This window comes from Anastrepha obliqua, chromosome 1, assembly GCF_027943255.1.
Source record: "Anastrepha obliqua isolate idAnaObli1 chromosome 1, idAnaObli1_1.0, whole genome shotgun sequence".
NCBI classification, from domain to species: domain Eukaryota; kingdom Metazoa; phylum Arthropoda; class Insecta; order Diptera; family Tephritidae; genus Anastrepha; species Anastrepha obliqua.
In genome coordinates, this window is record NC_072892.1 from 121,102,418 (window position 1) to 121,130,253 (window position 27,836).

Here is a 27,836-nt window from a genome sequence, read left to right on the forward strand (position 1 = left end):
TGCTCCACCAGAATATACTTGTGCTAGCGTGTTTGCCAATCCTCGAACCATTTCTGTTATGTGCTTTTTGGTGTGGCCACGAGCTCTTCCAGCTATACGATCTTCATCTTTTGAATCACGACAAGTCGACGTGCTCTTAAGAGTCTCTTCAATTTTAGTAACAGATTAGGGTGTTTGATTGATTATTCAGCTATTTCAGGTCATAAAATACACAAACCCATCAAATACAAGCCCACATGAATACTCGTGATTTAAAAAGTTCACTTTTTCGAATAAACCTTTAATATTTATTTTGTGTGTTAACCCTTTGCTTGGTTGATTCATTGAAACAGACTGATATAGAATAAACATTTGAAAATAACGTATGAAAAAGGAATAACGTATGAAAAAGGAATATAAACTGGAATGGAGAAGAGATGTGGGTAACGAAAGCAGTGATGGCAAGTGTTGTCACCTGTATCTATTTCCAATATTCTTACTGATCGCAATATTTCTGGTGATTTTCAGCTATATTTACTACATAAAATTTGATACCTTAATACTGAAGCTATTTTACCAGCACAATATACATTATCGTATGTACCCTATCACAATAATAATCAAATATATGAAAGGCATTTACAAATTTTTATTAACTTTATTTAAAGTTTTATTTTAAAAAACTAAGTATTCAGATTTATTGTCTTAATTACACGGTGCAACACTGAAAATACACCTGACAAATTACACACTGTAGGTTGTTTATATGGTCGAATAATGCATAAAAATATTTTTGTTATTTTTGTTGTACCCTCCAATTTTTTTTTTATTTATAAAAAACCCTTTTTTCAGACTTTGCTCGGTAATCTACGGATATCTCGGTCATTTTTTGACCGATTTTCAATATTTTATATGTTTTGAAAATGATATTGTCAGACCTTTCAAATGATGTACAACAAGTAATTATTCAAACTAGTTAGTTCTGATTTTTATTTGATTAAACCTGGAGAAAGTGTTTTTTTTATCATTTTTTCAACTTTAACAATTTTGTTTTGCATAATTTTACTACAAAATTAAAGATATTTGTTAATATTCTTTGAGTGCACTTATTAACGAAGAAAATAAAGTATTACTTTCAATAATCGGACAAAAATTGCGTAAACTACGCTAGTTTTCCGTAAATAGAAAAAAAATGCCTTGAATATCTATCCATTTGTGGAACCATAGTTTTTGTCTTTAATGATTATTTACTTGGAAAAATCACTGCATTCTTTATGTATTGACAATAAATGTTTGACAATGACAACTTATCATAAATTACAAATGAAAGGTTTACGTGTTTCTATATAATTTTGCGTCATAATTTTCGCGCGATTTCTGAGGCGCAGAGACCCTCCTCCTCCCACGCAGTAATTTTACCTCTCTCTAATTCGGTAAGTTTTGAACCGCGTGGCATATTGATATTTATTTACTTAAAAAACGATTTAAATTAATTAAGAAGAATAACGGTATTATTCCATATATTCATTTATTTTTACAGAGTACCTACATATTTTTGGAGTAAAGATTAAATATTCATGTTATGCGTCCTATAGTTATGAAACGCACCATAGTCTGAAACAGCTATTAGACCAGTCTTTGGTTGGCAGTGCCTTTTTATCTACTTCTTCCAAAATCGCGTTTTTCTCAATTGTGTTTTTTTGTTAAAATTGTTTATAAGTTAGTTAAAGATGTGTGACAAACGCAATAATTTCTGCTACGTTTGCGGTTTATTTGTTGATAAACAACATCGCCGTGAATTAAAAACAAATACTATCGTGGTTGAAGCATACAATCTTCACTTTGAGCGCAGTTATAGTGAAAGTCGCTGGTATGAACCAGAATATATATGTTCCACGTACTCCATATCACTAAAAAAGTGGAAATCTAGTCAGTGTTTTCAAGATCGTTTGCCATTTTCGAGCCCAATGGTTTGGCATCATCAAGTCATTCACAGACCAGAAGACTGCTACTTTTGCCAAACCAACCTCCAAGGTCAGCGCTTCAAAACACGTAACAGTATAAAGTATCCCGAAGTGCTAACTGCTACGAAACCATATTTTCTATTAACGAAAAACTAGCGTAGTTTACGCAATTTTTGTCCGATTATTGAAAGTAATACATTAATTTCTTCGTCAATAAATGCACTCAAAGAATATTAACAAACATCTTTAATTTTGTAGTAAAATTATGCAAAAAAAAAATTGTTAAAGTTAAAAAAATGATAAAAAAAACACTTTCTCCAGGTTTAATCAAATAAAAATCACAACTAACTAGTTTGAATAATTACTTGTTGTACATCATTTGAAAGGTCTGACAATATCATTTTCAAAACATATAAAATATTGAAAATCGGTCAAAAAATGACCGAGATATCCGTAGATTACCGCGCAAAGTCTGAAAAAACGGTTTTTTATAAATAAATAAAAATTGGAGGGTACAACAAAAATAACAAAAATATTTTTATGCATTATTCGACCATATAAACAACCTACAGTGTGTAATATGTCAGGTGTATTTCGTTTTTTTTTTTTTGTAGCACTGTGTTATATATCTATGTACTTATATTATATTTATGAATACCACTGCACTCGAGAGTATCCATTTGTACTTATCCTAACAAGTTGTGCCCCTACGATTTCTTTCTTATAAACAAAAAACGGTTGAGGTGTTTAAAGGTTATTTGCATAAAAGTATGCAAAATGGTACATAAAAACTTGTGTTATTTTTATGTTATTTCCAAAATATTGGTGCGTACATTCAAACAGCTTTTAGTAAGCATCACAGTGATAAATAATGAGTGATAGTGAGCAGTAATTACTACTCTTTGCTCGAATTATATGGTGTCTATGACATTGGAGCGCCGCGTCGTATGAGTAACTATTTGTATAAGATTTTCCCCTAGGCTGGGTAATGGTTAATGCAGTGAACAAATGTGAAAAGTATTACTATTCAGACGTGTTTTGAAGTTCACATGAAATATTTTCACAGTGAAAGTAAGTTGTTGAACAAAAAAATAAATATCTGTAGGTACTAGAAAGGTTCATCGCACACTTTTTCTTACTTTTCTTGCTTTGCGCTTAAGCTGTCGTTGTCAAGCTTCATTATTGAGAGTAATTTTTTTTTTTTATTTCGCTGTGAAAATATTTCCTGTGAATGTCAGGTTAATCGCGATTGTGTACTTCTATAAAAAACGCAACAAACGATTCAACCAGTCTTCATAAACTCGCTTTAGAGGCGATACTCACTTCGTTTTGTACATAAATACGAAAATAGAAATTATTTTTTTCGCAACAAGCAGCAAAGGTGAGTTCCAACATTGCAATACTTGTAACACCATCACTGCTAGCAATAGTATTTTGAAATAATCTTATTATGTACACTTGTATATTCAATTTTTTCCATTTTTTGTTGTTATAAATGCACCCTAAGCCTTTTTCATCACAATTTTCCAATCCTGCACCTTCTCAAATAAGTGTTGTAATTCACAAATATATTTCTTTCTTTAATTTCCTAATATATTTACCTAAAAAGTGATTTCAAAAGTAATGCAAAAAAATTGATTTGAAGTAATGCAAAAAAATATATATATAAAATCAGCTAATCGTAATTATGTATGTAGAATAAGCTGAGCAACAGCAAGACAGCGCAAATGTTTGCAAGCAAGCAAATAACATTTTTCAGTAGTAGACACCAACGCTGTTTAGCTACACCAAGCAAAAGTAGTACGAATGCTGCAATAAATAATAATTTTATAGGCGAATGCTGCTAAGAAAATTATTTAAATTTTATTTTCATACCAGAAAACAAGAACAATTGTTAATAATACAGCAACAGTAAATTACAACCTCTACAACAATTAGTAACAAAATAACAAAGCGAAAATAAAAAAAACCACAAAAAATAACACGAAAATCAAATAGCAATCAAACTTGAACAATACCTTCCTTCCTCATTCAAATTGCAGTCAGAATAATGGGCATGGACGAGAAATTGCATCTGAAAATGTTCGAAGATAATTTGGCGCTCATTGATACGCCACTCATAGCGACAGCGACAAGCACTCACTACCCGGGCACGGTGTCCACCTCAATGCATTCGCTGCACGGCATACTCTTGTACCCGTTCAATGTAAGCGATTTTCAGCAGCGTCACGTCGCGCCAGCTGGACATGAGTCCAGCGCTTTGGATGTCATCGACACGGCCAACTCGTACGGCTACGCTCAGGGCAATGGACATAGCAGCGGTCATGGCCACAGTCACGGCAGTGGTGGCGCTGTTTACTATCAAAGTATGTGTAAATGTTTAACTCTACATAGAAACGAAAATATGAAAAAAAAAAATATGAAAAAAATATGACAGCTTAATCCAAAACACAAAAAACAAAACAAAAAAAGGTATTAAAAAAAACATGCAAGCTCTTTAAACAGGAAAATACTCGAAAAAGTTTTATAATTAGTTATAAAAAGCAAAACGAAACAGTTCAACTAAATACTTAGGACCGTAAGGCCGGCCACACACATACAGTTTCAACTGATAGTTTAAACTGTACAATTCAACTGTACAGTCTTACATCCACGTGTGTGGATATTTCAGTTTCAGTTCAATTCAACTCTACAGTTGAACTGAGACAAATGAAATTTTCAATTTTTTAAACTGAAAGTTTAAACTGATTATTACGTGTGTGGGGGTTCGCTGTACATTTCTCAGTTCAATTAAGAGGAGGTGTTTTGTATTCTGTGGTATTCCTTTTTAAAAGTATAATTTTCGCGTAGTTAAGATGGCGCGTAATAAACCTAATCAAATAATTAGCGATTTTATTGAAATGTATCGATCGGAACCTTGTCTTTGGCAAGTAAAGAGTCATGATTATCATGACCGTATGAAAAGAGATGATGCATATACCAAATTAGCAAAAAAATTGGACGAAATTGAACCTGGTGCTTCGCATCCATTGCCAAAACTGAAGAATTGAACTGTATGTGTGTTTGCTTCAACAGTGTACAGTTTTAACTGACGGTTTAAACTGTTCAGTTTAAACTATCAGTTGAAACTGTATGTGTATGGCCGGCTTAAGTGCTTAGCGTTTAGCGTTTAGTTTGAGTGAACTGTTAGAAAAGCCGCTTTCTTTGTTGTGCATATATGGGTAAATATGTGTGTATGTGTGTGCGTGAGGGCTTGCGTATGCTTGTGTGCGTGCGTAAGCTATTTTAAATGGCTAACAGAGAGCGTAGAAGAGTGACGGCGCAAATTTGAAAAAAACAAAAAAAAAAAAAAAACAAAATAAAAAAATTCTAAGCAATGTATAAAGTGTTCATTTCACGTATTTACTTAATTTATTTTCTAGTTTTGAAATATTTTATTTTTTTGTAAATTTTTTTTTTCAATAAAATTTTTTTTTTGTTTTATGAAACGCTCAAGTTCACATCCCTGGCGTTAATCCACAAATATTTATTTAATTTTCTTTATTTTAATTATTCCTTTATACGCCAACGCTTCTTATGTGGTTCCCAGCCACGCCCACTTGATACTAAACAAATGTTTTTGAGTTTGGAAAAAGAAATCAAATCAAACAAAAACAACAACAAAACCCAACAGTAACAACAGCAGGAGCAATAAAAATGCGTTTAGCAACAAGCTGAAAAGAAGAAAAAAAGGACAATACAACAATAACACAAAAGTCAACAAAAAAAAAATACGAAAAGGAAACGAAGAAGTTTTGCGTTTTGTTATTTTATTGGTTTTTTAACATTTTACATGCCCTTTTAACTAACTCAATTTGTTTCGATTTCAATTTCTTCCTGTTCATAATCAAATCTATAAATAATCCTAAACAAAAAAAACCCAACAACAACAACATTTTTGTATTAAATAGCAAACAATCAAAAAATAACAAAAAAAACAAAAAGTATAACAAAAACATTTTTTCAATTTTCAAATTTTGTTACATAAAAAATTCAATTTTTCCGCACTCTTACAAATTTTTTATATTCTACGCACCGTTTTACAGCAACAAATTAAAAAAATTGCTAAAACCAAAATTATATACATATATTTAAATATAATTAAAATGTAACAAATACTATTTTTCAAAATTTCATGCAACTCTGTTACGTTCATTATCGTGTTCAAAATAAGAATTTATGTACTTGTTACATACATACACACATACATACAAACAAATGTCTCATGTTCATACAACTTACGCTATAACTGTTAAAACAAACCAATTTTTACAAGAAATCAACTCAACTCAATTCTTTAATTATACTATGCAAAATAGTTACAAATACATACATACATGCATATATTTCAAAGAAGTCTGTATCAACTTTTTTTATCACATTATTTTTTCATTGATTTCCATTCAAATAATGTTACATATTTGCCCTTCTTCTGCTCAGCTGCTGCCTACGAGGCAGGTTCATGTGTGTACATAGCAAAAACACGTGCATTTCAAGCAGCATAGTCACATACAAACATACATACATACATACATGTGTATTTAAAAAATCGAAGAAGTACTCACAATGAACATTTTAGCAACTGTTTGTCATTTGCCCCATCGTCATTGCCTTAAATTTTTGGAATTTTACGTTCATCCCCACTGTTGTTGATTTTTATGAAAATTCTAAAGATATAATTTTTATTTTCACATTTCAGCCTTTTTCCAAATATGCACACGTGTGTGTATATGTACATGTGTGTGTACTTAATATAATTTTGCCAGCTTTGATTTATGTTTTAATATTTTTTTTATAAAGTTTTTTTTTTGCAAATTACACAATTTCAAAGCAGCAGAATGCTGCAGACTGTGGTAGCTTTGCGCTTAAGGGGGGGCGCCTGCTTTAGAGGCTTCAAAAAATCGATTTTTTTTGTTTTTTGCGTGAATGTCTTCCCAAACTATCCAAGAATGTGTTCTCAGAAGCAAATTCAAAATATTTTTGGAGTTACAGAAGAAATTGTGAGCAAGCGTCGAGCAGCTATACGAGCGGCCGGATCGCTCGAAGTGCGATTTCTCGGTTTTTTATTTTTGCGATTTTTCCTAATTGGCGGGAAAGAAAGGGAAGAAGTTCTATAGAAACGAGATAACATTGATTGTATTCAAAATTAAATTCTCTTCTATTTGAACCTAAAAAACCTTAAGAAAGTTATAATTAACCCACTTTTTAAGCAATCTAAGGTGAAATTGATTTTTCCAAAAAAATTATTTTTTTTTTAATTAGCGAAAAATTGTTGAATTTCTCAGTTTTTGTCTAATTTTCTTGGTTTAACTAGAAGCTATACTATACCAAAATAAAAACTTTTTGGGTTTTTGGTTTCAGATGAAAATTGCGACCTGCATCTTTCCCGCCGCACGACACATGCACACTCGAGGCGCCTCGGCAAAATGCTTGTACCAGGCATAATATGACATATATTTTAATGAAAAAATTTGAGAAGACTGTTGAAATATGTAACAATAAAACCAGAAAGCTTCGTTTTAATCGAATATTTCTTTCCTTCCCAAAAAAGTCCACGAAAAAATCGATTTTTTGAAGCCTCTAAAGCAGGCTCCCCCCTTAAGTAAAAACGCGCTATACAGCGAAAACGAGCAACAATAGAAGATTATTTTTCCCAAAAAAAAAAAAAAAATAATACGATGTGAATAATACGAAATATTCAATGTAGTTCTTACAAATGAAGTAATTTTCGATCGATTTAAAGCGTCTTGCGTACCAAAACCAGGCATATGACACGATCATATCGTATGCGGTCATAGGTTAGGTTAGGTATATCCGGGTGATCTGAATAGACCGCACGTAGACCACAAGGGTTCGTGTAGTGTTGCTGGTGTTATTGGAGTCGTGTTAAACATAGTTCGTGATACATATCTGGGAGAGTTTTAATAAACAACTTCAACTATTCTCAGCAATAGCTTTCAGAGATGAAAAGGATGCCGATCCCAGACAGCTGTAACGAGTTCTGCTTAGAGCAAAGCAATGGCAAAGGTAGTGTTCTAACGTACCCTTTTCTTCTTCGCATAGGTTACACGCGTCGGTCTGAAACAATCTCATATTTGCTGCGTGATATGGAGTGAGACATGGTCCCGTCGATACTCCAACCAATATTTTACATTCCTTCTATTAAACTTGATTATTTTCATGTTCCAAGCTCGTAGCAACATTTTGGTAATCCTGTGGGAGATCGAGGCTTCCCTTTTAGACTACGCCTCCAGAGTTAGTTCGTCGTTTAATTCTGTCTTTCAAACTGAGAGTGAGAGATATATGTTCGATGTACTCGACCTAAGAAAGCGGGTGCCTACCTTTGCAAGCTCATCAACTCTCTCATTTCCCTCTGCTCTCTTATGCTCTGGTAGCCAGTAAATTGTGACCTATCTTAACGTACGGCATACGTATGATACCATACTCGTGAGTTCAGTAAAAAAGTAATTTCAAAATTACTCCAAAGGCGAACTGTTTTCTTATTTGAATCAGTTTCCAGCTTTGTTCACAAATACTATTCGTAGGTAAATATGGGTAAGATAAATAGCGGTCGCTCCTCGGTCGACAAAGCCAAGCTTCCGAGAATGTTTGTACTATGAAAAATCTGCTCAAAAACTATCAGCCATTCGGTAAAACTGTAGGTCGTTCCATTCAAATCACAAATAGAAGGAGTAGCTCGTATATATGAACATGAAAGCCACAAAAGGAGGGGTTATTGCTTTTTTTTGTGATCTTCCAGCAAATTTCGCCTAATACTCTCCGCGTCTATATTTAGGTATGCGGCATGCAATGTTTTTGAGTTACCGTTTAATTCACTAACAAATTTCTGCACCTCTCAAAGCACCTACAACTCTGATTCTCCCAAAATAAAATCTATTACGAAGGTTTCCGAGCAATTCGTATGCTTTAAGAGCTAAAGCAATTGATCAATTTAAGGGTATCGCATTTTAAATTGAAATGAAGCAACGAAAATTCAAATTGATTGGGCAATCTTCATTATTTCTGTGTAGAACCATTCATGACAATTATTTTTTAAAGATAATCCAACTTTGAATGACTCGCTGGAGGACTTCGGTCTATATTTCGTGAATAACTTTAGTAAAGATGGCTTCTAATGCTTCAACAAAAACTGGTTTATCTACAAAACATTTAGGTTTTACTTACTTACCCCCACAAATAAAAGTGCAAAGGTGTGATATCGCACAATCTTGATAGCCAATTCACTGGTCCGAGACGTGAGATAAATTGCTCAGTAAATCCATTGTCCAATGGGCTTTATGGCAAGTAGCCGCAATGGCCGTCTTGTTGGATCAAAATCCCTGGCTTCAATTACCGGCATCAAAAAGTCGTTTATCTGGGCGCGATAGCTTTAGCCAATCACTCTTACGCTGGCGTCTTTGAAGACATATGGGCCGATGATTCCTCCAGCCCATAGGCCGCACCAAACGGTTGTTTTCAACGGATATAATGGCAGTTTTTGGATGACCTCGGGTTGCTCTTTAGCTCGCCCGAATTCGACAATTTTGCTTATCGACGTAGATATTAAGCCTAATACGGGCCTCATCTCTGGGCTTCACAATAAGTTCGCCTGTGTGCGCGATGAACACTTTTCACAAAATGATGGAATGTCATTGAATACTGAAAAAAAGTATGTATTTTGATTGTAGTCACGCGTGATCTATTAAAAACCCGTTATTGGAAAAAATACCTCTAATATGATTACCATTTACAAGGTCTACTAACTATAATAATAATTTCTTTTGAAGGAATTTTTCGCACTTGACTAATGTGCGCCGTAATAGGAGTGCAAGTCTTACTTTTGTTCGGTATTTTATCAAAGTTATCACAATTTACTGCTAATATTTGGTTTATTTTGAGGTAATTAGCATTTTTGAGCAAATTAGAATACAAATTTGAATTTTTGAGAGTCGAATCAATGTCAATTACAACCTCAATGATGCCTAAACGATGGAGTTCGAATCGAATTTTCGTATCCTTTTCAGTCAAAGATGAATATCCAAAATGCAGCAAACTATCAACACGTTAAGACTATTTTAAACTCTTTACAACATCATTGCATACCTATTTTTTCGACATTGGCGAGCGCTCGGAAACTACTGCTTACCCTCCGTTAGGCTCCCGGATCTGGCCTTTTTTGCATGTTTAAGGATCCAAAGTTATATCCATAAATTGATAGAAAATTAAATTTTAGGAAGATACCTGGAAGCTCAAATTGTTAGCTATAATAGAAATTTGTTAAACTCATATCCAAAGTCGGAAAAGGTTTTGAAAAAGGTGTCCAATGGAGGGTTAGCATTCTGAGCCCTTCTTCATAAGCTTAATAAAATAGAATTATCAAAAAAAAAAAGATAATATATTTGCTCAACTAAGACGACCGGACGAGAAATCCACAGATTACACGAAGCAACGATTCGATTTTGTTACAAGGCTTTTACTCACACACTTCCAGAAAGCTAGCATTAGATTATTAAAAATTATAATGCCAACCGCGGCGTACTTTTGGATTGGCGTTTACCTATATCCTCCGTTGGTTGTTTGACTGTTTCCCATTTCTGTTGTGTGTTTTGACATTTTTCGACAAATGAATGGACCTACAGTTCTAAGCCGCTTGCGAACGGCGTATGGTTTATTTTTAAGAAAATGTTTCATGGCACAAATACATGTGCAGGTTTTCATTACCTATCGAAGAGCGACCGCTGGTAGATTAGAAAACATATTTTCTATCATTTCACGTTTCATGGTCGGCATTTCAAAACCGGGTCGTACCGAATGGTAATCACGCATCAACCCATTGGCTACGGCGGCCACGTATTAACTAAATATTAGACCATAAATTACTTTCATGCTTTATATTAACAGGTGCATACTGAGAGTCCGTCGAAAATATATTTTGTTCTTTAAAATATGCCATAAAAAATTATGAGTAAAGACTTAAATAAATTGTGTTTAGGCTGGCTTTTCTCTTTAAAGTCCTTATTTGTAATTTATGAAATCCACTTCTCTAAGGAAGTATTTGAATTAGATTAGGTTTTACCGAGCACAAATTTGCCAGCTTACGTAGGCCTCCAATTGAGCTCTATCTATCTCTCTAATATCACATGCATGCTGGCCCAACTATAAAATAAAAATAAGAATAAATAATTGGCTCGCACATTTCTGTTAGGTGTTTGGCCGAGCTATTCCTCCTATTTGTGGTGTGCGTCTGAAAGTTATAAAATCCAATTTCTATAAATTCTATACTGCGAGTATGCTAGATTCGATGTAACTAGTGGCAGCCAAGGCTGTTAGAGTATTTTTGCTGTCCAAATCGAATTGCTATGAAATAGAGACAAATTATTCTTCGCCGGAAATTCTTTGCAATAAATTGACTGTTTTGTTGATTGAGCGGCATATTCCATAATAAAAAAATAATAAATAATTGGCGCGTACACTTCTGTTAGGTGCTTGGCCGAGCTCCTCCTTCTATTTGTGGTGTGCCTGTTGATGTTGTTCCACAAATGGACCGACTCTGAACGGCAGATATTTTTATGAGGAGCTTTTTCATGGCAGAAATACACTCGGAGGTTTGCCATTGCCTGCCGAGGGGGCATATTCCATACAATCGTCAATATCTATTCCATCAACAGTCGACAAAAAAAACAGGTTTGTAAATGTACCCTGTTATCATGAAGTGATAGGAAGCGCATTTCCAGAAATAGTGGGAGCTGCGATATTTTCAATGTATGCAACAATCTCGGCTAATATCAAATTGTGAGGAATAAGCTTTGATGAAGAGCTGAAAAAAATTAAAATAATAGTCACAGCGCTCTTTTTATGTTTTGAATGTGACCTGTTGAAGAGTAGTTTTCTGTAGACTTGTAAAATTTTTGCAAAAGCACTAGGTATCCATTTTGTTTGTATAAAAAACTAATATCACAAAGCAGTTCAGTTCTTTTACCCTTGCGTATAAATATCATAAAGAGCATTCTTTTTTTACCCAACATAAGTGAACCAACTCATAACCTTCGTTAGAGAATATTGTTTGACTTTGAATTTGTCTGCTCCGAGAAAGAAGATTTTCGATTTTTTTACCATCCATCGTTACTGAATTGATTGAAAGCCCTAACGAGCCAAAGCTGAAGAACAAGTAATTTTTTCTTTGCTTCAGTATGGGTCGAGAATTAATAGAATGGAATTGGTTGTTTGTAGCGAAGTGTTTTTTATGATGTTATTAATGTATAGAGAATTATTACTTTAAGTTTGCCACTCGTATGAATAAGAAATTTGTCTGCTTTTAATATTGCATTTTTTTTCTTACAATTTTTTCAAGTCTTAAATAGATGCTCGTAGTGAAAGTCTAGCATAAGTTGAGTGTATTTTTGTTTTTAGTTTTTTTTTCTTTGATTTGATGGTCTTTAGAGAGCTCGTGGTAGTGAATAAAATATGTCTCGAAAATTATTTGCCACTGCTAAAACTTACTTAGAAAAATCATATTCATAAAGAGTTCGAACTTCTCAATCAAAAACACCTTTAAATCCACCAAAACCCCTAGCAAAACCCCTTTAATGCCTTTATCAAAAGCGGCGAACGATGAAAACCTAAAAGCACGCAAGAAAACAGAACTAAAACTTATTCTTATTGATTTTTTTTTAATTTATAATTTTTTATCGTGTTTTACTGTTTATTTCATTAATTAAAATATTTTTTATTTTTTTACTTTTATATAACAGTTAATGTGGTTAAAATAAGAAAAAGTGAGAGCTGTCCACCAACATATGCAAAAGGGTGTTATGCGTATATATATTTAGCAGCTAACGGAACTTACGCTTTACCATCTATGTGTGTGTACAGAGTAAAAATAAGAATATGGTGAACAAGTTGGGTTGAATATTCTTCGGTTTTTACAGCTACTTTCTGCATTTTTTTGTTTTTGTGTATATATTTTATTGCTTCCAAATTGCGTGAATTTAATTAAGCGCTGCTAATACCTACACAAATTTGCATACACAGATAATTGAAAATATTTACAGATTTATGTATGTATGTGTGCAGCTATTGGAGTTTAGAAAAGTCCCATTAATTTAAAGCGACAAGTGTTTATTTGACAATAAAATATGTTTACATGCACATATACACATGACTATAAACACCAGTTGGCAGCTTATTGGAAACGCGATATTTGGACCAATTATTTTTGTATTTTTTGCATTGTCTGAGATGCCTACTTTTTAATGTAGAATGTTTGCCCGTAGGACGTGACCCGTCATCAGTCCAACCAGCTGCCTACAGTCCCTTCTGCTTAATGACAAGAGGATCAGTGGCAGTCGGTCAGACATGACCTCTTTCAGCCTGCCAAGCTCGCTTGTGGGTGGAAGTAACCCGTTTGCTAACCGTGGCTTTGATGGCTGCAGAAGGGAGTGGCAGAACGGGTTCCGTGCCAAAGAAGAAGCCCATCCTAGCTAAAGAGTCAGAGGTCTCGTTACTCACAATATCTACGTGTCCCAGGACCCGTGTTTGCAACTACCGACATAGCTCAGCCTAGAGTTACAAGTCTCAATTACCCTTGAAGTGGTTGGAGGGCTCTCCAAACGTAGCTTTGCTGTGTATGCAGACACGTACAGATCTGCCTCTCTTGGTTGTGCATTACTTCCAGTTTAAAGAAAATTAGCGCTAAAGACCATTGGAAAATCAAACACTTAGTTATAAATAAATCCAAGAGCCCTGCTGAAATGAAGCACACTCTTAATTCAGAAGTTAATACCCCTGGTATGCAACAAAGTTTGCACGTGGATTCTAGTCTAGAATATGTAAAATGAGTACTTAAACCTAAGTTAACCACACGACCCCAAAAGGCCAGTTTTATATTTGCAGAAAAGTATCAATTTTGGGAAGATGAAAGGGAAAGAGTATTTTCGATTAAAAAAAATTCAGTATGGATGGATCAAATGATTTTCAAATGTATTGGTATGACAAACGGAAGAAAAAGGGAGGAGAGAATGGCTCCTAATTTTGGAGGGGTTATGTCATCGTTGGAGCAGCCATTAGTGTCAAAGGCAAATATTTATATGTTTCAAATACACAAAATTGAATAGGGTCAAGATTCTGGAACTTTCAGATGAAGCACTTATTACCTTTTTTGAAGATAATTTCGATGAGGAGTAGATTTTCCAGCACGACAACGCAGCCGCTTATGATTCTAAAGCAACAAAAGAGTCAACGAAAAAAATACTTATTTTAGAAGGGCCTGTCTCGGGCGCTCTGAAATCAATAGCAAAACTTTAAATGCGTTCTTCTCACAACTATGTTTTTTGAACTCTTGATCCCTGTAACTTAAAAACCGCTTGGCAGTTTTCAATAAAATGTATACTGCTTTCATAATCACATAAAAAACTCGTGCCTCATCGAAGGTTTTTTTTTCAAATATTTCGATTTTTTTTAAACAATTAATTGTCGCTTTTATCTTGAAAATCTGAAAAATATTTCCTGAGGCCGCCAAGTAGTTAATTTTGAAAAATAGCTTCAATCAGGCATAAGATTATCTATTAATAAAACTAATTTCTCTTGTCCGATTGATTTTAGATGAATCTCCAAGGACTTGTGATGATCACAATAAGAGACTTCTGGAGAAATGGGAGGTGATTTTTACAATTCTTAATTTTGTTTGCCAAAGTCAAGTCGAAAAATGATGTATTAATGCTACGGTTTTATTTTTATAAAATAAAGCAATTGACAAGCAAAAAAAAAAAAAAAATAATTGAAAATCATCGTTTTTCGGGCCTCTGACTACTCCTAACCCCTTAATAATTAATTTATGTGTTGGTAAATGTGTGTATTTTTCTTAAAACATTTATCACTAAAAGTTTAAATATTAAAAAGATAAATTCTTTGCGCTACACTGATAACAAAAATATAAAAAAATTAATTGGCCTTATAATTTTCCTGTGTGGTGTATAAATACTTTTGTATGCTCATATATACGTCCGCATTCCTTTTTCACATAAATATAAATAGGCATGCAAATAACTGCAACATAGTAACAATTCAATGAATTTATTATCCGCCACCAAAGTGCTAATGCGATTTAATTGGATTACTACTCACTTGAAATGAAATGAAATGAAATGAAATGAATAAATTTTATTTGTCAATAAATTTTTCTACTACCCAATGACAAGCAATAATTTACATACATATGTACGCACATAAGTGCAGAGTTTTTCTGCTATGCGGCTTTCCATACGTCCTACGATGGTTGAGCGCTCTACGACCCGTTCCCTTTTGCCTTGCCCAATGCGCATATGATAACATTTTTTTTGTTTCACGCTGTAATTCCGATATGGCAGTGCATTTAAAGTGCTATTAATCAAATGCCACAGTTTGACAGCAACAACAATCATTTCATGTTAAGGATGTTCCAAAAAAATAATTACCACCCAAACGACTCGCTACAAAAATAAATAAAAAAGACGAAAATGCTGAAGCTGCGAATGTGGCAGAGATGCTGGCGAGTTTAGCAAATGTTGGCCGTGTGACGGTGTCAGCCGGCCGCACGGTTAGTTTGCTCATTTAAAATGTGGTTTACTGCAACAAATGAGTTCAAATACAAAATACTATTAAAAATTATGCAACAGCTATTTATTTAGACTTTTAATTAAATTCACTGTTTAATTTACTCGCTAACAAATAATTTATTAACTTGCAAACATGAATAATTAAAATGGTCAAATATGTTAGTTGCGCAAATTTACTTATACAGAATCCTTTGTTTACCCACACATTTGCATACAAATATATAGCCCTGAATAGCCCTTTTGTTCATTTTAAGAGAGCTTGAGGAGAATTTAGTGAACTGCTAAAACACTTCAATATTAATGAAATAAAAGTTTAGCTCGCGAGCATTTGCAAGTAGAGCAAAAACACTGCGTAAGAAATGTCCTTATGTGGATATGTGTGTATATATAATAACTATATAAAAAAGGGTGCTCATTGTAAAGGCATCGGAACGAAAATTCTTATTATTTTTCTATGCTATTATTTTTAGAACGATGTATAGAACGATTCATGATAATCTCTTTCAGATATTGGTCGCAACTGCGCCGTAATTCGGCTATACGTGAACGTCAATTTTGAATGACCCGCTAGAGAACTTCGGTCGGTATCTAGTGAATAACTTTACTAATGTTGGCTTGAAATGCCGCAATTCAAGTGGGCTTATCCACAAAGCATTTAGACTTTACACACCCTTTGCTTGTTTAGGCATTGAAAAAGCTTTCCACAAAGTCTGGATCGAAGGCCTAATATCTAAACTCATAGGCTATAAATTCCCGGTTCATCTCACCATTCTCATTTGAAACATGCTGTCAAAAAAAAAAACAACAAATTCAGTACATATAGATAATATAATATAAAAAGTAGTCGCGAATATAATATAGCAAATGGTTTGCAACAAGGGACAGTAAATGGCCCAGTTCATTTCAATCTCTTTATACTTGACTTACTGCATAAAATCGACAATATCATCATAGCTTTTTGCTGATCTGCAACTGAAATAAAATATTGTAGAAGATTTTGCAGCAAACTGGCTTCTTAAAATAAATACAAAGAAATGCGAATGTACATGATACATTTTTATACTATAACGATCACATTAACCTCCAATTCGAGAAGACCGCAAGAGCTTTCCATTTCTATAAAAAAATGTTTTCATCAAAACTACTGTACAAGAAAGTCAAAATATTAATGAATCAAACCCTGGTAAGACCGATACTCGCATATGGCTGCTCAATTTGGTACAACATTTCACCCTCATATATGGAACGGCTAAGGAAGCTTGAGAGAAGAATACTACGATCATGTACTTCCTTATACAGATCACAAAATAGTAACTATACCAAATACATCTCGAATTCAAAGCATTATAACACGACGAAAGTGCCCATAATTGATTGTCATATTACAAATTTAATAAGAAAACAAATACTAATACTATTGTTTATTGTAGTACTTAATATTATTAATTGGAAATAAATAAACAAATGTAAAAAAAAAACACCCCCACAAATAAAAGTCCAAAGGTGTGATATTGCACGATCTAGGTGACCAATCCACTGATCACAGACGAGAGATAAATTGCTCACCGGAATGACGTTGCAGTAAATCCATTGTTTCACGTTCTGTATGGCAAGTAGCGCCATCTTATATGAACTTGGAACTGATTGCTATGAAGATCACGGGCTTAATTTTCCGACATCACGGCATCAAAAAGCTAATGATTCCTCCAGCTCATAGGTGGCACCAAAAGATTGTTTTCAATTGATGTAATTTCTGTTTTTGAATGGTGCAAGTCTTTTCATGATAAAATTTCAATGAATACTGAAAAAACGTATGCATTTAGTTTGACAGTAGGCACGCGTGATCTGTCAAAACACTCTATAGGAAAAAGTACCTCCAATCTGATCACACTTTATTGCAATACATCTCTTTCAAAATCAAGCGAAGTGTCGCTAAGTGCATAAGTAAGCAGATATTCGCTATTTGTTTCGCTGTACGTACTTGAATGTCACTCGAAATGTTAATGAAATTCCACTATGAAATTTTCAGGCATTACTGCTATTTACTAGGCATTACTAGTTTCAGCAATTAACAGAGAAAATAAAGGCAAAATACAAAAATTTGAAAAATTCGAAATCTGAAGGGCGTTCTACAAAATGAGAAACAAACATTTTTTCCAAAAATGTCTATAAAAAATAAAACTTTTTTCTAAATTTGTTTGTTTTTAACTTTTTATTTCCATTTTTTATAATTTTTCAATACAAAATAAAAAAATTTTAAAAATTAATAATTTTTAATTTCCTTTTTCTTTTTAATTTTTCAATATAAAATATATAATTTTAATACAACTTTACAACTTAATGAAGAAATTTTAATTTTGTAATATATAATTTTTTTTTCTGTTTTTTTTCTATTGAAAAATTAAAGTAGTATACCTTTTTAGCAATTACTCTGTTTTTCAATTTTGTTTGGTAAGTTTTTTCTTATTGTAAAATTTTTTTTACAAATGTTTTTCTTTAATTTTTCAGTACAAAAAAAAAAATTAAAATTTTTTTTCCATTAAATTTTTTTTAAGTGAAATACCTTTGATGCTTTTTATAAATTTTTTTCCAATTTTTTCTTATCTATTTTTTAATATAATATTAAACAATTTATTTTCCAATTTTTTTTTATATTTTTAATATAAAAATATGTGAATAAAAAATTTTGGAAGAAAGTTGAAAAACTTAAAAGAAAAAATTATCAAAAAATAAAAAAATTTAAATGCCGACTATACTTTACTTTAAAAACCTCATACTGAAATTTTCAGCCTTGAACGAATCTTAAAACTATGCATTTTTCAAGCCCACAAACAAACTAATTTTCAGAAATATTGACAGCAAAGTGCAAAATACTTGGATCCCTTGGCAAGGAATCGCCCTTATACTATTCGGTTCCTTTCGAAATACCAAAGATAAAAGATACAGCCTAAAAAGGGCGAGAAGAATCAGGCGCGGGCAAAATGCTTCACTTAAGGCAGCGATAACTAAATTGTAGACAAAAAGTCTTGAATCTTGCGCTATTTGAGTTAGATTCGATAATCCCCGTTTTTGTGGTGAAATTTTGCGATCTTTCGATTATTTACATACCATACTTTTACTAACAAAAAACATAACTATTTTTAGAAAAAAAAATGTTTCCAATGCAAAATCGCAATCGCTATAGCGACATTTTTTTAAACGCTTGGCATACTCAGTAGGTAATTTATCAATTAGAAAAGAAGTCTTTTACTTGTTTCAGACAGAAATTGTGGTGCCTAGTACGTGCACCGCGAAGGAGTGTCCTAGAAAAACTGGCTCACGCGAAGTCAAATAACTTTCCAATTAATTTAAAAATTGTAAGTTCTTAACCTATAGTAAACGTAAAAGAATGTGAAGAAGTTCTACATCAGCTACGTAGCTTTCTAAAAAAAAATGCAATTTATAAGTGTGCTGAAGATAAGCATACTGTAGCTGAAAGACACGCGTGTGGCCAGTTGAACATCCGATTGGCTAGAGCACCTTTCAGCCGCTTTCAAAATGCAAACAACAGAACGTTTAATTTTGAACTTAAATATCGGACTGTTATAAAAGTTAAGCGATTTAGGACCTCCTATCGACGTACCCCTCGAAACAGCTAAAGTCGCACGGGTAATCACTACTGAATGCTATTCTTACGTTCATTAGCACCCCTAAGAGTTTTAAATTGCAATTTTACAGTATTTTCATAAAGTAGCTTCTATTTTAGAATCATATTTTTGAAATGAATTATGTTTGATTTCCATTTGAATATCCATTGACTGATTCATCTAATAGCTTAACTATTAATCTGCTCTTCGTAAATTTTTGAAAAATTTACGCGTCGCCTCTGAGTCAATCTCTGCAGTTCTATTGATTTTTCTTATTCCATTTGAGCCCATATTATTACCTCATTATTCTGACTTCATAATGAGTTAATCGACTGGCAATGTAATTAACCAGTAATGCAATAAATCAATACTGACTGCGTCATAAATTATAAAGAACCATGCATGCACACACACATGTATATATACCGTTGCGCATAGATACGTAATTCGCGTAATTGGATTGGTATTTTATACGATTTCTGAATATCAAAATGTAAGAATATTACAATGCGGTACAAAAGTTTCAATGTATTATTTAACTACTTATTGTTATTGTTGTTACAAAAGCATTCACACAAAGAGTGACAATTATCATTTCACGCAGCCAATTGGATAATTACGCTGCCATTTAATGCCACTCAATTCCAGAGTGTTTTCCATGCCGTAATCCAGGCACACCAAGGATTAATAATCGATTAAGACCTGTTGGGCGTATTTACAGTTTTTTTAATTTTTTTTATGAAATTTTTTTCTTTGTTGCACTGTAACAACCGCAATTCAATTTCGCATTGCTATGGTATTAAAATATGTTTTGTGGCTTTACAATTTTAATAATACAAATATGTTTTACCGCAAAGCGGATTAAAGCAGTAATTGGCAATCATCATGTGTGGCTATTTATAAAACATGTAAAAGTACTTAAATACATACATACATACTTATGTTGTCAGATTTTGTGTTTTCACTCACAGGTATGCTGATGTTATTCTGGTCGAGAAACAAGACTGTCAACATTCAATTTGTGAGTTGCAAAAATTGTCGAATTTAAATTAATATTGATTTACCAGCGAGACTGAAACTGATGAAAGTTGAGTTTATTTATAAATTTAACAATTTTTATTTTATTTCCAAATCTTTTTTTTTTATTATTTTTTTTATTTATTTATTTGTAAGAGTAATAATTATAAATCACCAGGACACTAAAATTTATCAAGAGCGCTGGCTACTAAGGTAGCTTATTTGTAAGTAGTGGATAGCTTTGAAATTGGTCTATAGTTACGCAAATCATTCTTATTGCTACTTTTAAAGATTGGAGTAACTGGTGTTACTTTTCAATAATCAATGAAAAATCAGGTTGCAAGTGATTTATTAAAAATAAATTTTGGTGGCGTTGTTATGATGGCTTCGCTACTTTATCATCCAGACGAACAGCAGTTGGTACGCTCGCGCGGGTTGTTGGATTTTATGAAGTGCCAAACGATTTCGGAATGACTTTTTTTACGGGCAGCTAATGAGGTGATATAATACAACTTTCACCAGCCCTTAGACTATTTAATCCGAATAATCCTTCCAGTATTCCATAATCAGGATTTTACTGAACTCGATCCTGATGGGCTTTCCAGCCCTGCTGCTGGAGGTACTCAGGACATAAGAGGCCTTTTTCGCCGAGCTCCTTCCTCTCCTGCCGGATCTTAGTTGCCTCTTACGACAGGTATGCCTTACCGCGGATGTAATATTTTCCCCTACCCGCTGGGGGAAACAATGTTGCTTTAAATGAATTAAAACAATCGATGACACTTAAGCCTGAGCGCATATTCTCACAATCAATACCACATAAAATATCATTTACCAAAGAAAAACAGCAATAAGAATAATTAAAATAAGCAAGCCTTTTTTGGGGTTTGCTGAGGGAAAATTCATAAAATTCAAACCTAAGTAGTATTGAAACATGGTTTCTATCGGGAAAAAGGAAGGTCACATTGGAAGATAGAATAATTAAAATTACTTGTAATATAACAAAAATAAGACCAAGAATTCGATTGAGTTTGTTTTCGAAGTTATTAAATTGAAATAGATATAAACTCAAGAGATTATTGATCAAATATGACTCAAGAGACATTAGTTGAGACTAGCAAATTCGAGCTTTTCCCTCTCATACAACATTCACGTATGCCAAAATTTATTGAATTATTAAAAAAATGTTTTTGAATTCAATTTCAGGCCTTTAATACACATTTACATTTTTTTTAGTCCCTTTTAAGAGCTAGAAACTAGGTTTCTCCCCTCTTAAATTTATTTAATAGCAGATAAATGATCGCGTGGATAAAGGGGTTTTCTACAGGCCCACACGAACTTTGACAATTGATAGATGCTATATTTCTTATATATTATTTACTTGTATATACTTGTATATATGTAATTGGTACTTTGTACTGTGGACAAAAAGTAAGGTGAATTTGGTTGTAAAATAGAAAATCTTTATTTATTCTTGTAAATCAATTTCTTCCCCTTCAAAATAATCCCCTCTCGATGAAATACACTTATGCCAACGATTTTTCCAATCCCCGAAACATGCCAAATAGTCCATTTCCGGTATAGCCATCAGCACCTTCTTCGATTCAGCTTTTATCAAGAGTTGTTGGCCCATAATTCTGGTCTTTTTAGACGAATTGCTTCATGTAAACGACGCATAACGCTCAAATAATATTCCTTATTAACAGTTTGGCCAGGTGGAAGGAATTCATAGTGCACCACACCACGAAAATCGAAAAAAAACTGTCATCATGACCTTTATTTTTGAACGGCTTTGACGTGCTCTTTTCGGTCTGGCTTCGCCTTTAGCACGATATTCGCTTGATTGGTCGGTTGTTTCAGGGTCGTAAGCATAAATCCAAGTCTCATCTTCCGTAATGATGCATTTGAGCTTGTCCTGATAGTCTGAAAGCATTGTTTCACACATATCAACGCGACGACTTTTTTTCAAGAAATTGAGAGTTTTCGGTACCAAACGAGATTTGACTTTTCGTAGGCCCAAATGGTCTTCCAGAATGGTTTTCACCGATCCTTCTGATATTCCGATCATATCAGTAAGGTCTTTAACAGTCAACCGACGATTTTTGAGCACTAACTCCTTCACTTTATTGACGTGTTGGTCATATGTTGACGTCGATGGTCGTCCGGAGCGCTCCAAGTCATCAACACGTTCTCGACCCTCTTTGAAGTCTTTGTACCACTTATAAACATTTTTCTGCGACATGGTCGAATCACCAAATGCCTTCTGCAACATCCTAAACGTTTCCGCAGCCGAAATTTCATTCCGCAAACAAAATTTGATGGCACTTCTCTGCTCAATCAAATCAGACATTGTAAAAATCGAAAAATGCACTCTTGGTCGTTTGGTAAACACAGGCGTAAATATATTACTGATAATGACATTCACATGAAAGTTGGCCCAGATGTTATTAACAGTGCTGCCAACTCATGAAAAAAATAACTAGAGCAAAATTTTAATCCCGCGAAGTTTGACAAATAAATTCATCTTACTTTTTGCCCACAGTAGTACATCCTTTACTGGGTATTTAGCCATTTGGCCGAGATCCCCCTCTTATTTGTGGTGCATGACTTTATGTTTTTTAAGCAGAGTTCGGAGTCATTGGAAGTGTGATCGGTATTAGAAAAAAGTTTTTCCATAATTTTGTGTTTCAAGTTCTTGAAGTCGCCCCCGTCGTCTTTGTTCTTATAAAATCGAACGATGTAGCTTTTGCGCTCGTTACTTGGGATTTTCGTCAAGACGCACACCACAAATAGGAAGAGGAGCTCGGCCAAACATCCAAAATGGGTGTACGCGTCAATTATGTATAGGTATATATATGTAGCCCGTTGCACCCAAATTTTTTCATACCTCGACTGGTATGTTATCTGGCCCTGTTGATTTGTAGTTTGTCATTTTAGTGCCACTAAAATGCATACTCCAAAAAAGTCTCTATCTGGTGTGAATTTTGGTCCCAAGGCACTTACTTCTTCGAAGTGGCGCAAGTAGCTATGGGCGCAATCAATGGAGACCGAAAACGGTCAATAGTAATAAAATGTTGGTGGTCTTACTTAATAATATTAGGGAACTTAGCACTGCTACCTGAAAGATCTATTGTAACCCCTACATAGATTCAGAGTATTTCTTTGAACGCAACTCCCCCATTACATTTTTGTATATCCCACATTTTATTAAGATTTATTTCCCCGTTTAGTAAAATTTGTTTACCCTGGTGTTTGAGCCGCTTATGTATCAGAGCTGAGCAAGATATCAGCATATATTATGTAGTTTCATCTTCTTCCATAAAGAACTTGCAAGTTTGGAGTATATTTACAGGCTAGGATAATGGTAATTCAATCTACAAAGCCTTATTCGAATTCCTATGATGATTCTTAAATTATTCTTATTTCATTTCATTCATTCCTTAAATCGGTTTAAGGTAAATCTGCGTATCATTGATTTTGATAGCGGGTGGATAAGTCCGGTGGATTGTCCCATTATGATCTTCTTTGTCTTTCCTCTACTTCCATAGTAAGAGACGTGAACTTTCCCTTTCCTAGGCCAAAAAACGGCTTTGAGCCTATAAATGGAGAGGCCGCCTCTTTCCTGGCTAACTAACTTGCCCTTTTATTCCCAATGATTCCTGTATGACCAGCAATCCATAGGATATGGATCTGAAAGCCTTACTCTCTTAACATTTTGTTCCATCCTTGATGTTACTATATAGGCATAGCTTCTATGTTGAACCTGTCTATCCCACATTTTACATGCAATTTGCACTCTTAGCTTCATAAATTTATTGTAATGCATATTCTGAGCAAGAAAGGTGCCAATATTCTACTTCTATCCTACTTTCATTCGTCGACAATGTCGTACGTTAACATTCTAATTCCTTGGCCGTTTTTTGCCGATAAAGCAACAATTGCTTGGTGCAATGCTAGCAAAGTTGAAAGTAAGTTTCTAAATTTATTCGCTTATAATGAATGGCAAACAGATTATGCAGGTTTTTTTTTAGTTGGTTGCTGATAGCAAGAAAAAACTTTCTCAAAGAGGTTTCACATCAAAAGGTGGTAAAAAAATAATGTCCTTGTGATGTCTGGACCGAGCTTTGGCTAAGGGCTTTTCACAAAAGACCAATACCATAAGTTAGAAGGTGGGTTAGGTTAGATTGTAGCGGTTGCCCACAATGGAACATACTCAGGCTCATAGCCACTTGTGATGCCGCGTAGGGAACTTGTGATTATGTCTCCTAATATGAATTTTACAAAAAATTTACAACGTTCCTGATTTCCACAGTACTGAGATCTTCTAACTACTTAAACAATCCTCTAACTAAAGTAATGAATCTACTACTGGATAGAGCAGGACAATGGCACAGAAAATGTTAGATCGTCTTTTGCTCATTTGTACAACTTCTGCAGATGTCGTGTGTCTGCACACCTATCCTCTGGGCGTGGCTGCCCATTATTTGCTTACTTTGGCTTAACAGTGATTCTGTGCGTTTAACTTTGAGGGTCACCCACAATCATCGGGCGATTTTCCAGATGGTTTTATTACGCCATCTCTTACAAGGATATGACTATGTCTTTGTCTATGTACTCATAAGTTCACTTGCTGCCAAGTTTCGTTAGTTGATGTCGCTTTTGGATGAAATGGCTACCTTAGAGGTGGTTGACTGCTTTGTGAGGGATTTTATCCCGATATAATCTGTAGATATCGCATGACACTGTATCAGTACTACGGTTTTTTTATAGCGATCAGTTCAGTCTGAAAAACACTGCAGTAGTCGATGAACTGAAAACAGAAGGAAATCCCCAGATGCTCGGAATATACACTTGCGCTCAACCTAACCTCGACGTTTGTAGTCATCTGTGTGCACTTGGACATACCTGCCCGGTCTTACTTCGTCCCATTTCCACTCTTTACTTGAAGGCAAGAGAGTCGTGAAGTGGCGACATTTGTAGATGGGAGTGCATGGTCCACCAGTCCGGAAAGCTCCGAAATACCAGTTAGGATCTCACCGTGGTCGTAGAACCGTGTTTGACCACTAACTTAATAGGTTCAACCTTATTGCCGCACGATTAATGATATATTTTGCCTGCAGATCTACTGGAAGGAGGTTTAGTGTAGCATAAAATGCTTTCGATGGCGTGGCTGACATTGCACCGGTTATGAGAGCAGATGCGAGTCTTTCACCCTTGTCAATCCTAAATTACAAGAAATTTAAAAATTCAGCGGCGTTTACAGGGTGCCAAAAACAGGCCTATTCCTAAAGCCCGTTCAAAACTAAGTGCTGCGAAACGGTGAGGATTTTTTTTTGTGTTGTTCCATATAAAATCTGCTACGCCCTCATAAGCTTTAAATCTACACGTCAATTTAAAATGAATTAAAATTTATTTTGAACACTTAATCTATTTTACATATTTAGTGTTTTTGATAATTTCTTTAAATTTAATTCAGCTGCCGTAGCCAAATGGTTAGTATGTGACTGATACTCAGTAGGCAGTGCCCGGGTTCAAAACCAGCTATGGCACGAAACACTAAACTTATATGAAATGTTTTTTCTAACAGCCGTCGCTCCTCGGCAGGTAATGGCAAGCCTCTGAGAGTACTTATATTTCTGTCATGAAAAACCATCTACGCCGTTCGGAGACGTCGTAAAACTGTAGTTCCCTTCAATTGTGAGACAACAAGAAACAAAAAAGGATGTAATCGGCGTATTAAAAAAATTACACTTCTCCCAGGCGTATTCATATGGAAACAGTTTTCAGATTGATTTTTTAAGGCTTTAAATTTTGTTTATAATTTATTTAGTCTTTTTTTAATCTATATACATTTTTTGTCGAAATATATTCAACTGTAAAAAACTAGTTCACAGCGTGAGTTTTTGTTTTTTGATACACAAATAAATAAAAGTTGGACTTACACCAATTTTTGTATGTTTTCTTTTTAATTGTATGCGATGGTAAAGCGTAATTCCGAGTAAAACTTGATTTCAAAAAATTGTCAGGTTTTGTATGTGCATAAAAATGGCACTTTCAATATTTTATTATTAAAAGAAAAAAAAATATTATTAATATTTATTCATGTCGATTAGTCATATGGAAAAAATTCTCATTTATAAAATTTTTCTGTTTTTGTTATTTTCTCTACAATTTACATCTCAATAATTCACTTCATCAACTGCACTTCGCAAATTAAATGAAAAATCAAATATGAAAAAATGCTGAAAAATGCCTGAAAATATCAACACGAATATCTCACAAAAAACAAAACGAATACCAACACCAATTAAATCGGCCATAATGCGCAATTTTCACAACGAAAAATTCATACTTTTATGACGTATAAACAATTTGGACAACGCACACAAAAACATTAACAATGTTAATCAACTCACAAACAAATTCGAATTGCAATCCTCGAACAAAACATGACCGGACACAAAACAAAACAAAAAAAAACCAAAAAAAAAAAAAATCAACAATAATTGCCATTTGGCTTACAAACATAAATCAACGCCAATTATATTTACAAAAACAAAATCCAAAAACAAACAAAAAAAATTACAAAAAATCACTGTTGGCGACTTGGACACGTTTTTCTTGTGGGCTCTTCGCTTCCCCCTCTATTGCCCTGCTCCTGCTATTGCCGTCACCCTGTGCTGCACTTGGTTGCCGTTCGTGCACACGTACAGGTGGTCAGGATGTTGAAGTGGACCTCTCAACGGAAATAATCAAGCAACACTTTCAGGTAAGTCAGCATCTGTTTGGTGCAGTCGCATTGCTCTCACTCAGCTTATGTCGTTGCCTAAGTGAGTGAACAACTGCACAGCGTTAGCAGCTAGCAGCAGTAGCATCACCGATAAACACAAACTCTCTATGTAAATTTGAGCAACGCTTTATTACTTTGCGGCTGCTGCTACGCTTCTCGTTGAGCTGTTGCCATTCTGCAAATGATGCGTGCAACCTACTGATGCAACCAATTCGCATGCATTGTGATTACATGCAGTTCTTCAGCGTTTAACTGCTGAATTTCTTTTTTTTCTTCTTTTTCTCTTTCTTCTCTTTCTTTTATTCTTTTCACATTCCTCCCACTTGACTTGCGTGAATGAATGCAATTGACGACATACAATGCACCACAACAAACATCGTGCCTCACTGCTACTGCCATCATCACCGCCGCTGTCGATGATGCATGCAACCAACTACTGCATCAACAACAATGCGTGTTGTACGCTTTCGTGACTTTGATCGCTTGCACAATTTGATGACTGCGTAAATCCTGGCCACCTCACGTTGGTGACGTTTGAGTAGAGTACCTGCCACACAGCATTGGATACATGTCGGGAGGATGCGTCATGCTCGTCGTCCTTGCAGCCTATGTTGATGCATTGTGAAATGCACCGTTGCAATCGCAATGCATGCATGACATCACTGCAAGCCTTTTACAAAGGTCCGCACGAGGACTTGAATTTGGACATTGCCTTCTGCCTCTGCAAGTGAGTACAGCTTAGAGAGTACACACCCGTATGCGTACACATACATACATATATATCTAATATCAACCAGTACTCATCTCGCTACCTTACGTGCACTAAATTGCA

At 34.3% G+C, this 27,836-nt stretch overlaps 1 protein-coding gene across 1 annotated transcript in view; it reads left to right on the top strand.

The window, feature by feature from the left end:
• Window positions 1–27,836, top strand: part of LOC129237016 (uncharacterized) — a 189,443-nt gene that overhangs the window by 107,805 nt on the left and 53,802 nt on the right. The window contains exons 8-10 of the mRNA XM_054871379.1: window positions 3,986–4,309; window positions 26,928–26,983; window positions 27,547–27,731. Of these exons, the coding sequence (XP_054727354.1) occupies window positions 3,986–4,309; window positions 26,928–26,983; window positions 27,547–27,731 (565 nt within the window). The remainder of the gene's footprint in view (window positions 1–3,985; window positions 4,310–26,927; window positions 26,984–27,546; window positions 27,732–27,836) is intronic.